Raw genomic sequence first — 17,824 nt, forward strand, 5'->3', positions numbered from 1 at the left:
GTTGTGAGGTTAGTTTATAAGCATGGTTTCTTGACTTGTCCTCGTTTTTATGGCGCTGAAAAAAGTTCGTCAAGAAACTACCTTTTTGACCTCCCTGCATTTCTCTTTTGAACAGGGCTCCCACTGTAGTCTAATACGCTTGTGATCACTTCTGAGGCTGTACTTGACCTCTTCGTCTATTTCCGTTATTGCGAGCTTGCTATACATCCCCTGTGACATTAAGCAGTAGTCAATGGTCTTTTCCCTGTTACAGGATTCCCACGTGATTTGCCCCTCACATTCAGTTTCTGTATTTACAATAACTAGGTTGTGTCGCTCACAGAAGTCTAGCATCAACTTCCCGTTACAATCTGTGTATCCATCCATATCCTCGATGTGGCCATTCATGACACCCAGCAGAATATTATCGGCGCCTTCTCCAAAGTGCTTTATATCGTCATTGAGACACTTAACTATATCCTTGTTTTCTTGCCTTCATTTGTCCCCTGTCCCTAAATAAAATTCTCCTAGTCATGTCCTATTAATGGCGATTGTACCTGATACCTAGACATGTTCTTTGTAAGTTGACTTTATTCCTTGCCAATTTGTTCCTTGATGTATCAGCGTACCTATTCCTCCTGCCTTCCTCTCCGTTGTTGTTCTACGGCTCCCTTCCTAGACGTAGCCATCAATAAATGGTGTTGCTTCTAGATCCCTGAAATGTGTCTCGCATAGCGCGTACACACCTACTTCTTCGTCCTTCTATTCAATTTCTAACAATTTCGCTCTCTTTCTACCGCTTTGCATGTTTCTGTACTTGAACCTGGCATTAAATATCTTTTTTGTAGCTTTCTTGCTGGACCTGCTAGTGGCCATTTTGTCGGGGTCAGCCGCCATTGCTGCACTTTCTACTTTGCTGCTAGCTACCCCGACGCCCTGATCCGCAGTGGACCACCTCAAAAAGCTAACGCCAGGCGCCAGACGACCTCTGCTCCTAGCCTTTCATTGGCTTGCCTTGCGCAACACCTGACACCTGGGACCTGCTGTCCTTAGGCCACATAACTTCGCGTCGTTGTTGTTTTCTTTTTACACCCCTCACTTTCTCTTTCTCTTCCACTGCATAAAGCTCCTACTTCATTCCACTTCAGTTTTTTTTGCCGCAAATGTTCCCAAATTTTGTCCTCTCCTTTCTTCCTTCGTCATCCTTCTCTTTCCTTTCTTTGCCTTCCTTATCTTCTGTTCTTCCTATCTTTGTCAGCCTTGCTCGTGATACTGACACGGCGTAGCCTACCTTCTAATGACCCTTGCAAGCTTCTCTTTTCCACACTGTCTCTATTTAATAGCGTGTCTGTCGGCTTCTTCGTTGCTTCTGGCGTTCCTTGCTTTTTCACTAGTAAACAACTTTTCTCGTTTATTGTCCCCGTTTACTCGTTCGTTCAGTCATTGACTTCTTCCCAGCTGGCGATGCCTGTTGCCGTCAATTACCTTCGCAGCAGCTGCAGTAACGTTACTCCCCACATCAGGCCAAAAGGCTGTGTGCACTGCGTGACCCACCATGTCTGTGTAGAGCTCCTCATGTCCACCTTGTAGGCTCGTACGCCACGCAACTCGTGTGTATCGTTCAATGCTCTTTGGAACCTAAATGTTCGGCGTTTCCTCAGTAGTAAAAATAGCTGAGGTAGTTTTTACCACTACAATTCACTCGAGCAGCACTCCAATCGGTTAGCGCATCAGCGCGTTCTTTATTTTTTCCCGTTCATAACCTAAGAAAATATGCGAAGCCTGCGGAAATTATGGTAGTGCACATAACGGTGAGTTTTGCTGCATTATATATTTCGCACATACCTACTAATAGGGCTACGTGCAACAATAGTTGACTTACTACTTTTAAAACCTCACGCGGCCTTTTCTGTAGCTGCCGATAGTTTTGTCATTGTTTTCGAAGAAACACCTTCTTTTATGTTTGCGCTTTCCTAAGGAAATTGCAAAGGTGTAAACAGTTGGTTTTTATTATTCAGTTACTCCGCATAACAAGGCTTTTTTTCAGTTGCGCTGCCTAAATTTTGCTGCCCTCCGGGGTAAAGAAGAAATAGGGATAACTAGGCCAGAATCAGAGTAACAACAAACGCAACTTCTTCGCCAGCTGGTTTCAAGACAGTATAACGAAACTACGCTTGGAATGAAGATGAAAGGAAATGACAGACATCATCACTGGGAATACCTGCAACTGATCTTTATTCGTATGCACACTGTCTTTTATTACCACCAGCCAACGCGAAAGGTAGTTACAGACTAAGAAACTAAAAAAAAATTTCTGCGTTACTGAATTTGTTTATTTCTGTCGTGCCTTTTTTATTTTTCGCGCTGATTGGCAAATATAGAGCAGTGTGAGCATTCAAATAACGATTCAATTGCTGGCCCGCCCAGTGGTCTCTGTTCCTCGTACCATAAACCGCGATGTTGGGTTTGGGAGGTTTTCGTTTGAGGATGTTATGACGCAGACGCTGTTTACTCCACTAGAAATACCCTCACGCAATGTCGGCTCGGTTACGTCCAGTGGAGTACAAAGGCCTCTTATACCGCTGAAATTCAATTAGAGCTGTCCTGCGTCACCTGTGGCCAATTTTCTACTGTCACTGCCAACTGCTGCTCCCGACAGTTGGGGTTTGCTCCTCTCTGAATCAACTCCTCTTCACTTCCGCATCATCAGCTACCTCCTCTCCACATTACAGATGTGCCACCATGTCTCTTTCCACTTTTTTATTTTCCCCAGGGCGTCATTCACTCTCATTTGTTCTCCAACAGATGCTGTTTTCAGTCTCTCTTTTAACGTTAACCCTATCAGCTCCTGCCCCATAGCTCGCTCAGTTCCTACGAGCTCTTTCAAGCTTTTTCGGCAGTGTTCAACTTTACGCCTCATACATGAGTACCGACAATATACAGCATTGAAGTATCTTTCTCCTGCGGAATTCCGGTAAGCTGCAACTTATGACCTATGCGTTCCTGCCAGAACTATCGTTTTCCTCCTGTAACAGTCAGGATGTGCAATCACTACCCGCCATTAATAGATGTATTCCCCTTAGGACTCCCAAGTCCTCGCTGTCTATTGTAAACTTTTGCTCTTTTAGCCGTCTGCGTGGCATCAGTTTTCTTCAAATAGTTTTTGGAATTCCTGTGTGCATTCCATGTTAGGCATTAAAATAATCGCTGCGATTTCATTTTATTTCTCTATTTTGCCTGCTATCCTTTATTTACGCTGCCCCAGCTAAGGTGCTTCCGTATCGATGGGAGATGCCGGAGCTAGCAAAAATCTTCTGCTTCCTTTTTACTGCTTTTTTTAATGAAAAACACTCGTTCGTTCGTTCGTTTCTCCTCCTCAGGCGGGCAGTGTCATCAGCAAGCTGTAACTTGCTACCGTGCGTACCAAGCGCTTTGCAGTCCTGCACTGTAATACCGGTAAAATAGGAAAACCCCTGTGTGCTGTCATTTCCGTCCACGTTCAAGCTATATAAGAACCCCCCATGTCAAGCTTTAGTATATTAAGCCTAGCACACGCTATTATACCTGAAACAGACGTGCAGTACATACGACCGGATATTTCGTCAGACTTCCTAATGCCTTTTTAACTGATATGCTATCTCTCTCCTGGTGTAGTTTCCTTGCGCTCAGTAGAGATGTTTTCTAGCATCATTACACTGCTTGTTCCAATGCTTGGCTACGCAATACTAGGATGACTGCTCATCTTTCGACTAAGTTAAATGTTTTTTCGTAAACTATAGAGGACTGATTATGAACAAAGCAGCCCTCCACACTTGAACTTTCGAATATGGTCTGTCACTGAGTAGGTACGGTTTTCGAAAACCACCCTGTTACCTTGGTTGGTTGTGGTCGTAGGCTGCACTGATATTATTAGGAATTACTTCAGTAAATATGAAGTGAAAATCCTTATAAGAAATTATTTGTGAGCTAATCATCATTCGACTTTCGAGTGTTTGACATCCGCGTTCTAATGTATAAAAATTGTGTTAGCGGTCTCCCATGCTCTTCGTTCGCTTTAGGTATTCGGGTATGTTGTTGACGCGGTGGCAACCTTCTCTCCGTCGTTGCTTGCGACTTATGTGGTATGAGATCCTCAAATACCCATTTGGCTTTGTGGTCTGCTTCTAACGCTTTCATCGCTTTCTTTTTAGCCACCACTGGAATTTCTATTTATTGGGCGCCATTATTTCTGCTGTTCACACAAGTTCGTGGTTGCCATTAGTAGGCTACCATAAAACCCGATGTTGTTGCTGCTTTGTCCATGTGTTCGATCAAGGCTGCGTTTTTACGCACCCGCTGAATATTTGCCTTTTCCTTCGAACTCACTTGCATAACAATGTCTCCTAGCTTCTTCTAATATGCGAGGACAGAAACCTGCGTACGTAACGGAACGCCGCTTATCCAATGCTCTTATTATAGGAGCTCATATGAATGTCACTGTATCATGACGACGCTATTTTGTTCTACATATATCTCCACTTTTGTTCAGACTATTCTTTTTCTAAGGCAATGTGTAAAAAAATGGATCACTCACCGCACCACTTGCGTTGACATGAGTGAACTCTACGTATATAAAGGTATGTGTACTTGTAGAGGGACAGAGACTTAGTCCCCTACAAACCATTTTCATATTATTTTCCATACTTTACGGACTCCATAGCCCCACAATTGGATACGAGCGGCTAATATGGAATGTTTCAGATAGTGTTGGTTTAGACTGTTGCTTCAAATAACTGCTGTCAAGTATGCAGTGCTGAATTAATGAGCGTGTGGCGTCCCTTTGATCCTGTTGTGAGGCGTGCATCTGTTGGCAGAAGCACAAAAAATATAGAAAACCAGTAGCGCAAGTATTCTTGCAACTCCTACTTTAAATCAGTATTTTGACGCAAATCCTCCCTGGACACATCACAAAGCGCCAGATATGCATAGGTCGTGGTTCCGGAGCATCGCGTTTCATTTGAAGGAAGCCATACCTGAACGAAAGCACTGGCCAACTTATCAACAAAGGTAAACATGTGAGTGGCGATAGCTTTGTAGCGAGCAAACAGAGAGCGTTACCAGCATTGTGTTGTGTTCAGCGTATCTGGGTGCGTACTGTAGAGGGACAGAGACTTAGTCCTCTACAAATTAAGGCAGCGCAACGTGGGCGAAGCGAACAGACCGTGAACCAGGAATCAACTGTATTTATTTTACTTCGCACGTGGCTCCACGTAGCCACCGCGAACGCATGTCACGAGCCGAGGCGGCGAAACACTGTTGATGGTGACAGTGATGCTAAAGGCCTTCCCCCCTTCCCCCCTTGCTGAGAGGAAAGAGAATGGCAGACAACAGCGCGGCACCCATGAGACATTCCTGCTGATGGCGCGGGTCGAGTCAGTGGAAGAAGTGGGGCCTGAGATTTCGTGGTGGTGAGTTGAAAGAAAAAGTGCGTGATGTAGGCGGGTTTCACGCTGTCAATGGCAACGATTTCTTCTCGTTCATCGACGGACAGCTTCAGAGTTTTCTCACCCCGCTGCAAGACGGGATAAGGGCCATCATAGGAAGGGGTGAGCGAAGGCTTGATGACGACTCGACGCACGAAGACAAGTGGAGACGTGACGAGGTCTCTGCTCACGAAGACTTTGGGAGTCGATGGACGTGTGGGGACGGGTTGCAGATGCTTGAAGATCAGGCGTTGGTGTTCAACGTAGGCAGGTGGAGAGATGTCCTCGGTGCGGGCCGAAACGAAGAACTCGCCTTGCAAACAGACGGTATTCCCGTAGACCCGCCGTGCACTGAGGATCTTCTATAAGTGCTAATCGAAGGCCGAGGAGCACCAAAGGAAGAAAATCGGGCCAAGAGGTGCGAGCTTCGCGTGCAACAAGGGCAGCCTTCAGCTGTCGGTGCAAGCATTCAACCATGCCGTTCGCGGAGGGACGATACGCGGTGGTCCGAACATGGCGCACGCCAAGCGGAGATGTCAAGGAGCGAAACAAGGTGCACTCAAACAGGCGGCCGCGATCCGTTGTCACTACGGTAGGGCAGCCAAAACGGGAAATCCATCCCCTGACAAAAGTGGACGCCACTGTACACGCCGTGATATCGGGCAGCGCAAAGGTTTGGGGCCACCGTGTGCAGCGGTCAACGCACGTATGTATTGGAAACCTCGTGATGGAGGATGGGGGCCAACATTGTCGACGTGGACATGTTCGAAACGACATTCGGGAGGCCGTAAAGGGTGACGAGGCGACCGCGTGTGGCGCTTTGATTTTGCACGCTTACATTGCAAGCATTCGCGACCCAGCGATGCACATCTCGGTTGACGTTTGGCCAGACGAACCTAGACGTCACGAGCCGCTGTGTAGCACGAATGCCGGGATGGATTGCGTTGTCCAGCTGTTCGAAGACTTGACGGCGGAACGAGGTGGGTACAAAAGGCCGTGGAGAACCACTGGAAATGTCACACACGATGGTGTCCGAGCAGAACGACAGGGGCACTGGCGACGAGGTCAGACAGGCAGGGCTGGACTGAAGGGCATGAAGCTCACTGTCTAACGCCTGCGCGGCAGCTATCGCTGCGAAGTCAAGCGCGCCTGATGCCAGAGCAGCGAAACGGGAAAGCACATCGGCAGCACTGTTCACGAGTCCTTCGATGCGTCTGATATGCCACGTAAATTCAGAATTCAAACTCAGGTGCCGTATCTCTCGTGCATTGTATGAGCTTTGATTCACACGAAAAGCAAAAGTTAAGGGCTTGTGGTCCGTGAGCAAATAAAAAACGGATCCTTCCAAGATGTGACGGAAGCGTCGATGGCGAGATAGCCAGCTAGAAACTCACGGCCGAAAGTAGTGTAGCGCGTTTCTGGAGGCTTGAGCTTTTGGGAGAAGAAACCCAGCGGGCACCAGCAGTCGTCCTGAAGCCGTTGCAGAATGGCGCCTACAGCTGCACCAGGGGCGTCGGTAATAATACGCAAAGGTGCGTCGGCCAGCGGGTGCATGAGCAGAGTAACATCGGCAAGGGTGCTCTTGGCGGCTTGCAAGGCGGCTTCGGCAGCGCACGTCCACTCGAGAAGAGTGTGAGGACCATGCGGTGACTTTAAGAGATCGGTGAGGGGCAGGGTAATGGGGCAGTGCCGAGCAAGAAACGTCGGTGGAGATTCAGGAGGCCGAGGAAGTCGCGAAGCTTGCGAAGCGACTTGGGGCGAGGAAAGTCGCGGATAGCGCGTTCCTTGCTCTCCATAGGGCGAATCCCCTGCACTGTGACGTGATGGCCAAGGAACTCGATGGCGTCGAAGCCAAAAAACGCACTTGGCCGGATTGATGACAAGACGCGTGCTCTTCGAGGCGTGAAAAGAGCAGGTGCAGGTGTTCAGCGTGTTCTTCTGACAAGGAACTGGCAACCAGCTGATCATTGAGATACACGAACACAAAACGCAGGACATGAGTGACCTCGTTGATGAAGCGCTGGAATGTCTGAGCAGCGTTTCGCTGACCAAAGAGCATACGAATGTACTCGAAGAGCCGAAACGTTGTTACAATGACGGTATTAGGGACGTCTGCAGGCTCCGCCGGAATCTGATGGTAGGCCTTCACATGGTCAGTCTTGAAAACTATGGTCGTGCCATGCAGGTCGGCAGCAAACACGTGAATATGAGGGAGAGGATATTGATCCGGGACAGTGCGGGCGTTGAGGGCACGATAGTCGCCGCAGAGGCGCCAACCGCCGGGGTCACGTTCCGGCACAATATGCAGCGCCGAAGACCAAGTGCTCGATGACGGCTGAATGATGTTCATTTGTAGCATAGGGTCGAATTCGCGGCGTGCAATGACGAGCCGGTTGCCAGCAAGGCGGCGCGGGTCGCAGAATACTGGTGGGCCCTTAGTGACTATGCGGTGCGTGACGGTGTGACGGACGGGAAGCTCAAGGTTGCTGGGCCGCGTGATGGCAGGAAATCGGGCCAGAACCGCAGCAAAGGCGGAGGAAGGCAGCTGCGGAGTGGCTTGGAGGATGGGGTGACCACCGGGGCGAGGACGCCGTTCACTGACAAGTGAGTCGTGGGGTCCACCAGTCGACGAGATCGAAGGTCGACAGCCAGGCCAAAATAAGGCGAGCAAGTGCGTCCCATGATGGCAAACCGCAAGTCCGCTATAATGAAAACCCATAGGAATGTGCGGCGTGAGCCCAAATTGAGTGTGACTGAGCGCTGTCCGTAGGTAGCGATCTGGGAGGTGTTGACCGCCCGCAAAGGCGCTTCTTGCACAGCGCGTTGCCGATCGAGGCGGGAAGCAGGCACGACGTTAATCTATGCACCTGTGTCCACGAGAAAGCGGCATCCCGAGATCCTGTCGGTGACGTATAGTACGAGGCTGGATATAGAGCCTGAGTCACAAGCCGCCATCAGTGACCCGCCGGCGCGTTTCGCGACCATAGGCAAGGCTGCCCGCACTAGCAGGCAGTGCCGCCGAACTTGCGGTGGTACCAACAGAACCCGTCACGGGCTGATCTTGATCGATGACTAGAACTGGAAAGATGGCGCAACCGTTGGTGAGAGTAACGGTGGTAGCGACGAGGAATCGACGCTCGCAGTGCGGCAACGGTGCTCGTGAGGTGGTCGATTTTCTCCTCGAGGCTTGATTGCTGGTCGACAAGAGTGGAAAACGCGGCGAAGGAATTGCAGCCAAGGAACGCAGGCTAGAGTAGTCCGATGTGCGGTCAGCCAACTCCGCGTGGTTATCCTAGCTAATATCACCTGCTGCAGCTAGGGTGACCACGAGGATCTGAAGAAAGAGCTCGCGGTGTAGCGGGCTGTTGACTACCTGTGGAGGTCGGAGAGTAGCGGTCGCATGCGATGGAGGAGCCGAGATGGTCGACGGTCGCCAATGTCCTCAGTGCTGAGCAATTGCTGCAGGCGGCTGCGCTTCGAGATAGTCTTCCGGGCCAGGACCGTAGCCTTGAAGTGATCATACGGGGAGGAAGGTCCCGGGCGTCTTCAAATCTTCAAAACTTCGTTAAACTCGTCCATTACCTCTGGGGAAGGAGTCGACATGACGTCGAGATATTTCACGCGTTGTGAAGTGATGCGCCGAAGGTCGAACACAGCCTCCGCTTGCGCGAACCATACGGCAGGATTTCGAGGCCTAAATGACGGCAGTTGAACGTGGACGCCGGCGATGTCCTCCGCAGCCGGTGTACGTGCCGATACCTGGAGCATTGGCGCCGCAGACGTGGCTTAGTTATCCACGTCCATCACGTTCGGGCGCACCAAACTGTAGAGGGACAGAGTTATTCCACTCCGCACGTGGCTCCACGTAGCCAGCGCGAGCGCATGTCACGAGCGCCGGTGGCGCAGCACTGCTGACGGGGATAGTGTCGCTAATACTCTTTAATGTAGACCACCTATGGCTTCCGGTTATAGTTGGACTCGGGCAAAAAACCACGCCAGCGAAAACCGCTAGTTCCTACGATAAAAACCTGAGGGGGACACGTACATCAGCTCAGCGTTAAAGGTATTACGAAATAGCGTTAATGAGTGCTCATGCGTCCTTGGGTCATCTTTGCATACCACTTCGCGGACACAGACAGTGTTCTTTTTTCACCATCAAATAGAGCTTAACCCTTCCATAAGAGTACATTGCGGTAGTATTAGAGATCCCTCCTGCTCAAGTACGCCTTCTCTGTCGCCTACGTTGTGCTTATATACCCATATATTCGAAATTTGCCATTCTCTACTTTGAATTCACAGATCGCGGGGAGTCCTCATATCATCCCTTGCGCTATGGTGCAACGTTTGAGCGATGGGCCACTGCCCCCGCAGGTGGCTGTTTCAAGCGCAGCCACTAGTGGGGCTTGCGAGATCCAGGTGCCTATTCATGAGCAAACTCTCGCAAGCAATCATTCATTTAACTGCCGCCTGCCACGGCGAGCACATGATTCTTAATCAGGTGGGCAGGCCGCCAACAGCCACGGTGCGCCGGTGTACGGATCCCTGGAGAACACTCGGACCGAAAGAATGCACTAGGCGACAGGTGTACCCACACAGACGCACCTTTTATACACCCTACATGACACAAAGAATAGCACACGAAACTAACAAAACCAACACAAAACACAAACTACCAATGCACACGACACGGGAACACTACTACTAGCGTCTACTATTAGCGTTCCGCTATTAGCGGTCGGCGTTCGTGCTCACGGCTCGGTGCTGATGGAGCATTGCATGGGTCCAGTAGCCGGCGTCGAGGTGGTGTTCAAAGTGCTCAGGCTGGCGTCGCTGCCGGCGTCGTACAAGCTCCCGGTCCAAGCTCCTGTGGAAGTGATGCCGGTGAAGTTGGTGCTGTGGGCACCACCCGGATAGGGTGGCAACAGCGCCGGAAGCACCCGTGGCAGTAGCAGGTGGTTGCGTCATCCGTTGGCTGCTAGGAACGGGCTCAGGAACGGCAGGAAGTCCACGGTGCGGTGCCGTAGAACTCGAGATCACCGAAGAAGCAGCCGGCGTTGCTCTCTTCTATCCGAGGCAGTCCTGACCCGCCGGAACCTCCGCTTCTCGGTTCTTCCCCCCGTGCCTCGCTCTCCCTCGCGCTTTTATAACCTTGGTATTGGTACACGTCATCCTTGTCGTCCTCTTCTTCTTCTCTTCTCCACCAATTATATCTTCCCACCTTCCAACCTCACCGAATACTTCTTCTTCATCTCCTTTATTCTTCGGCTAATAAACGTCATCCTTATCGTCATCCTCGTCGTCTTCTTCAAACCTCTTTCGTTCATACTTCTATTTCAAACTTCCTACTATATGTGATAGCAGGTGATGACGGCATACGGTCACGTGACCAAGATAGCAAGTGGGCCACCTGCTTTTCTCTACGCGCGATTCCAGGGTTACCGCTGAACGGCAATGTTAACGCTATCGCGTTAATACATTCCTGCATTAAATCTTTCTGACCATATACCGCCTTCCGATGTTAACACGTGACGGAGATAGGTGTCTCTCGAAAGCCCGAGTCCAATTCGAAATTCGGTGACATTATTACTGAGTGACCGTTCTTGTGAGCGCCAGATATGCCGCGTTGCTCTTACCGACGAGGCGCATCTGTAACCATTCTGAAGTGTCTGTATCTGAACTGTGCCGTATTTCTTTTCAGCTTACCTTGAAGTAATCATGCGAAGTAGGAGCATTTATGGCATAAAATTTTCTTTTGTGACAAGCATGCTTTTGCAACACCCCTGGCTAAGAGATTTCAATTGATTTTATTCCTTGAAACCAAAGTCGAATCAAACATGCTCCTGAATCCTATATGCTGCTAGTTAGAGGCAACATTACGACAAGGGCACACGCCGCAGGACATTATCAGATCGCTAGCTATTTGAATTTATATCACATTTATGGCCAACCTTCAAGACAGGCTTCTTGTCTCAGTTGGCACGTGCGCTAAAATAGGAGAATGAAGCTGGTTTTAATTATGCCTGCATTGGAACGTAATTATGTTGCAACAAATTCTTTATTTATTTGGGCCCGTTCGTTATTGCACTTATTTCCGCTTCATTTTCATTATGCCTTGTCTAATCGCACTGCATGACTGAAACGAAAACATTTGCAGCTGCCCTGGGCATCCACTCAATTAACCGTATTCATAAAAGTCCGACAGCTGTTATTACACCAGTGAACTGCTTCCAGCTTGAGGAGAACCGGAGCTCTGTCTCATAATTTAGTGCAGCCCGCGAATTAAGGACACAATTTTGACAATTATTTTTGTTTTTATTAAAATGGCGTGTGATTGGCTTCCAGTTTTGCTTAGCATTAGCTGTACGGACAGCTTTACGCAAGTAAATTAGGCGTTCAAATGCCGAAGAATCAGAATACTATCTCAGTGATCCCGAAAGTGAAAGCTCTATATAATGCGTCTCGTGTGGTTGTGAAAATATGGTTTTCATCTGGTGCTCTTCACGGAGAACGAAATGAGAGAAACGGAAGTGCGCCGTGCAGCACCTGCGGTGTGCCCTTCGCGCAGGATGAGGGCAAGGATTCTTAGTCCATTGTGAGCTGGGTTATGCGCAATGGTGGCGTAATGGTGGCGTAACATGTGTGAGCCAGTAGTGAACCGTTCCTTTGTGCAGGATACATAGTTTCACTCTTGGCTTCTTGATGCCAGCTGTAGCCATTGTGATATAAAATGCAGGCTCTCGGCGCAGGTATCCGCTTCCGGCGATGTCTAGGAGCGATGGAGAGTGTCAGTCCGCATAAAGTTGTGCTTTTGCAGCGTGTGCTTTTGTTCGAGTGCAACTAACGAGTATGCTGTCACGCTGTTTTTCCATATACTGCTCGTTTACCGGCGCTGTCGCCAGAAATGGAAGAAAAGGAGCCCAAGAAGACCTCGACCACTCCAGCGCTCTCGCATCTGTGTTGCCGGTGCACGCCGGCGGACGAGAACTGGCTCATGGCCGCCTCCTGCATCGCTGTGACTTTCCTCACTGGCGGTACGCTACGAAGCACTGGAATCCTCTTTGTCCTCTTACGGGAGCAGTTCGGGCTCAGCCGCGAAGAGGCCGCCTGGCCGCTGAGCCTCAGCTCCGCCGCCGTTGCATTCTCAGGTGAGCCTTATCTGTCTTTGGTATAGCAGAGCGGCGAGCGCACTGCCTCTGGCACTCGCCACTGCTCCTACTATGTTGTGTTAGCGCTCGTCGAGGACTTCAATCCTTCCTTATGAGTCGAAATGCGCTGCCTACTGCACCAGTCATAATGCCAATCATAATGTTCTGCGGTTACCGCGATTCCACCGCTTACGACCATTGTACCCCAACAAATTTCATAAACGCAAGCACTGATGCGCCATTGCCGCGCGTGCTACGTTTTCCATTTAATGGCATCCGCTCCATAACTCTGAGGTGCTAAACTTGATCGGCAGTGCGCGGTATATCGCCTGTTTATGTCTTCTGTTTCTTCCGAATTGGTCAGAATATTTCCACGAATCTTTGTAGTGTTTGCTCTTTCTTCAAAGTTGCCGCCACGCCGCTTTATCACTTTTTTTGTGCATGCAAGACGCGACCAAATTAATCTCGATTAATCGCATCAAGTCGGAGCCGATTCTACCTACTTCTGTAATATTCTAGTAACTTTGAACGCTTTATCTCGAAAGTTCGCGATCACCTTTAAATTGAGCACGGCCGAGAGTGGCGGGCATTCTGTTTGACGACCGCCGAGCGCGCTTGTCGCTACTTTACCGCCTAGTGATTCAGTCCACTGTGGGCGAAATGTAGCGCAGATAAAACTTGTTAAGACACCATTTCCGCTGTATTTCTGCCCTGCGGATTGTAGTCACCACTGGGTGACATCTGGTCGAGCTGCTGGGTGCCATCCATGTAGCAGATATCCCGTTCAAGTCATGGCGCCAGCTATCTGCGCCCGCTACACCGGCGTCCCAGAAAATGACAACCTCGAGCACGACGCGACGTGCATTCAAAACGACGCCGCCACACAGAAAAGCTTCGACGACACGCCCTACCCACGATTCATGTACGCGATGAAGTCGTGACCTGAAGCCGAGCATGACGTGCAACGCAAGAGTCAGTACGTTCGACTTGAAGTGACTATCAACGGGCGGAAAGTTAGCGCTATAGTCGACAAGGGAGCCGATTATTCCGTGATGAAGGGAACATTCGCCGCGCAATTGAGGAAAGTCAGGACCGCCTTAGACGGCCCACGAATTCGCACAGCCGGAGGCCACCTCATTGCGTCATCGGGGCGATGCACAGCGCGAGTGGCCACCAAGGGGCATACCTATCCTGCGACCTTTGTAGTACTACATCAATCTTCCCGTGACGAGATACTCGGCATTGATTTCCTTAACGAGCATCAGGCGATGATGGACCTGCGTTCCAAGCTCACCGCACTTTCGACGGACGAAACCACTGTTTCAATGACGACCATGGAGCAAAATGCTGACCTTGGTGCCCTCCATGAACAAGTGAGCGTCCCCCCCTGACAAAGCGTTATGGTCACCGTAGCTGCCCCGGATGCCAAGAATATGAAAGCCCTCATCGAGGGGAACGCGACGTCACTTCTAGAGAGAGCAATCGTCATCATAAGAGGCATTGTTCTTTTCGCGATGGACAAGGTGAAGTGCTGCCGATAAACTTCAGCAAGTAATACTAGAACATTAACAAACAGACGACAATTGCTTTCTTCGACCAACTATCCGACGCTCGCGACGCCTTCGCTCGCTCCGATCGAGTCCCAGAAGATTCACCTAAGGGAGATCGCAAGCATCTTTTCGACATAAACCCAGCCCTGCCTCGCACAAGACAAGACCATTGCGCACTCTGCTTCGAAGCTATATCGAGTGCTTCTCGTCATCGCCGAAGGCCCGACAAACGCCAATTGCCAAGCATCGCATTATAACCGGCCTGCACGCCCGACCTCCCCACCAGAGCCCTTACCGTGTGTTGCCACGAAAAAGACAAGCAATCCGAGACCAAGTGGAAGAAATGCGTCCGACGACGTCATTCAGCTGTAGAAGAGCCCCTGGGCAGCACCGGCTGTTGTAGGGAATAAGAAAGACTGTGCACTTCGGTTCTGTGTCGACTGCCGCCGCTTAAACAACAGAACGAAGGAGTCTACCCCCTTCCCGGCATGGACAACACACTGGACCGGTTCTGTGACGCCAAGTATTTATCATCGATGGACCTCAAGAGCGGCTACTGGCAAACTGAGGACGATGAAAAAGATCGCGAGAAGACCGCAATCATCAATCCGGATGGCGTCTTCGAGCTCAAGTTGATGCCATTTGGTCTCTGTTCCGCACCAGCGACGTTTCAGAGAGTAATGGATACAGTTATGGCAGGCCTCAAGTGGTAAATTTGTGTACTATGTTTAGTTGATGTCGTTGTCTTCGCCTCAAAATTTGAAGACCGTCTAGAAATGCTTCGAACAGCACTAGAGGCAATCAAGTCCTCTGGCCTAACATTAAAACCAGAGAAGTGCCACTTTGCCTATGAAGAGCTGCTGTTTTAGAACACATCGTTAGCAAGTAGGGAGTACGCCCAGAGTCGCAGAAAACAGTTGCTGTCGCACTGTTCGAAACGCCGGCCAATAAGAAATCTATGTGCAGATTGCTCGGATATTGCATGTATTACCCACTATATCGCAAAACCTTTTTGCGCATTGCCAAGCCTCTCACCCAACTAACAGAGGCAGACGTGCCATTTAAATTGGAAGCGCCGCAAGCAGAAGCCTTCAAAGAACATCAGCGCCGTTTACAGTCCCCACCGATCCTCGCGCATCTTGATGAATACGCCGAAACTGAAGTTGATACCGACGCAAGTCGCTTGGGCCTATGGGCTGTCGTCGTTCGGAAAAACGACGGACTGGAGAAAGTCTTCGCATACTCTAGCCGTTCCAATTCAAGGCCGAGGCTAACTACTCGACAACAGAGAAGGAGTGTCTTGCCATCATCGGGGCTAAGTCACAATTCCGCTCCTACCTGTACGGACGACCGTTCAAGGTGGTCAGTGATCGCCACGCACTGTGCTGGCTTGCCAGTTTGAAAGACTGCTCCGGCCGTCTAGCGAGATGAAGTCTGCGCCTCCAGGAGTTTGACGTCACCGTCCTTTACAAGTCCGGACGCAAGCACTCTGACGCCGACTGCCTGTCATGTGCCCCTGTATATGCAGCACCACCGGACGACAATTAGGACGCCTTCCTGAGACCGATCAGCTGCAGCTCTTTTGCATAGAAGCAACGCTTGGTCCCCGACATAAAACGCCTAATCGAGTTTTTGAAAGGCAAGGTTTCTTCATTCCCCGCCTTGTTGCTCATCCCCCACCTTGTTTTTCATGAGATGCCTTCATGAAGAAGTACTTCGCAGCGAAAAAGCAGCCTATCTCCTTCTGTACCTGCAAGTCAACGGGAAGATGTCCTACAGGTTTCACACGACCAGCCGACAGCAGGACATCTCGGATTTTCTCGCACCCTGCGATGCATTCAAGACAAATGTTACTGGCCCGACTGTCTGCCGATGTTGCACATTATGTGAAAACCTACCGGGATTGTCAGTGACGAAACAAACCTCCTACCCAGCCATCAGTATTTCTGATCCCCCCTCAAGGACCTTTCAGCAGATCGGCAGACATGCATGGCCCTTTCCCGAAGTCAAGGTCTGCAAATAAGTGGATAATCATAACGACCGACTACCTGACCCGCTACGCCGAAGTAAAAGCCTTAACGAATGGATCAGCAGCAGAATTCGCCATATTTTTTGTGGAGTGCATTTTTATGCGACACAGTGCCCCGATGTGTTAATCACGGACAGAGGTACAGCATTCACGGTGGAACTGATGCATGCCATCCTGCGTTACCGCCAAACCAGCCACGAGAGTACAACTGCATACCATCCGCGGACCAAAGGACTGACCGATCGCCTGAACAAAACCATCGCCGATATGCTCGCCATGTATGTCGATGCCGGACAGAAGACCTGGGACGTCATCCTGCCTTACGTCGTCTTCGCCTACAACACCACAGTGCAGGAGACCAACCAGATGACGCCTTTTAAGCTCGTCCATAGCAGGGAGGCCCTGACCAAGCTAGACCCCATGCTGCCCAACGTTACAGAAGAAGAGAACGTCGACGTTGCCACCCACTTTCAACGCGCAGAAGCCAGAAGACTTGCTCGATTACGAATCAAAGACCAGCAGCGGACCGACACCAGACTCCTACGAAGACGCAATGTGGAATACAAGCCAGGAGAAGGAGACCGAGTCTGGGTTTCGACGCCAATTCGCCACAATGGATTGCGCGAAAAGCTGAAAAGCTTTTGCGCCACTATTTCGGCCCGTACAACGTTTTTTGACGGCTAGGAGAACTGGATTACGAAGTAGTCCTTGACGCAATGATCGCATCCCAGCGACGCCGCGTACTACCAGACGTGGTCCATGTGTTTCCACGCTCGGTGTTTATTTTCGCACGATCCCTTTTATTTGTCTCTAGTCGCCTTATTTGTTTAGGGCATCGGGTCGATGCTCCTTTGAGAGTAATATTTTTATCTTTGTAGTATTTGTTTGTTCACTCTCTTAAAGCTGCCGCCACGCCGCTTTATCACTTAGTGGATGGAAGACGCGACCTGATTTATCTCGATTAATCTCATCCAGGTGGAGCCTATTCAGCCTTTTTCCAGGATGTTCTAGTAACTTTGCGCGCTTGATCTCTAAAGTTCGCTATCAGCTTATTGAGCACGGCCGGGAGCGGCGGGCTTTCTGTTCTACGACCGCCGAGCAAGCTTGTGGCTACGCCGTCGCCGAGTGATACAGCCTATTGTGGGCGCAAGTCAGCCAAAATAAAGAGTTATTTAGATGTCTCGCGAGAGAGTTGTTCCGCTGTCCTTCGGCTCTCCGAATTGCAGTCCCCCCTACGTGGCAATATCGTGCCATGGTGACTGCGACGCAGACAAAGCGACCGGATCAGACTTCCAAACCAACATGGTACAGGCTAGCGGTATTATTTAGTCCTCCCGGTTTAGGTGTCGTTGGCGTCGTACATCCACTTTCCCATTCCCTAGAAAAATGACAGACAAGTACATACATATATACAAAGCTGTCGGCTCACACGAGCGCGTTACTCTACACTGGTATCCACCCTCATGCGAAGGCCTACTTGGGCAACCGAATTCAAGCAATCCTCTGACCTGGTACGGGGTGCTGTGTGGACTTTCCCTCACCCACAGATCTGTCCAAATATACATGGGGTACTACGGCTATTTGCGCTTGATCAGTCTCAGTTCTGTGCCAGTGGAAAACGAGTTCAATGGCACTGGTTGGCCATCATCGCATAACAAT

At 50.1% G+C, this 17,824-nt stretch overlaps 1 protein-coding gene across 1 annotated transcript in view; it reads left to right on the forward strand.

Moving 5' to 3' along the window:
• The first annotated feature begins 2,806 nt into the window (after window positions 1-2,806).
• The window catches only part of LOC144120139 (monocarboxylate transporter 11-like), a 49,084-nt gene continuing 34,066 nt past the window's right edge, over window positions 2,807-17,824 (forward strand). The window contains exons 1-2 of the mRNA XM_077652577.1: window positions 2,807-2,953; window positions 12,341-12,586. Coding sequence (XP_077508703.1) covers window positions 12,343-12,586 — 244 coding nt within the window. The 5' untranslated portion in view covers window positions 2,807-2,953; window positions 12,341-12,342. The remainder of the gene's footprint in view (window positions 2,954-12,340; window positions 12,587-17,824) is intronic.

This window comes from Amblyomma americanum, chromosome 2, assembly GCF_052857255.1.
Source record: "Amblyomma americanum isolate KBUSLIRL-KWMA chromosome 2, ASM5285725v1, whole genome shotgun sequence".
NCBI classification, from domain to species: Eukaryota; Metazoa; Arthropoda; class Arachnida; order Ixodida; family Ixodidae; genus Amblyomma; species Amblyomma americanum.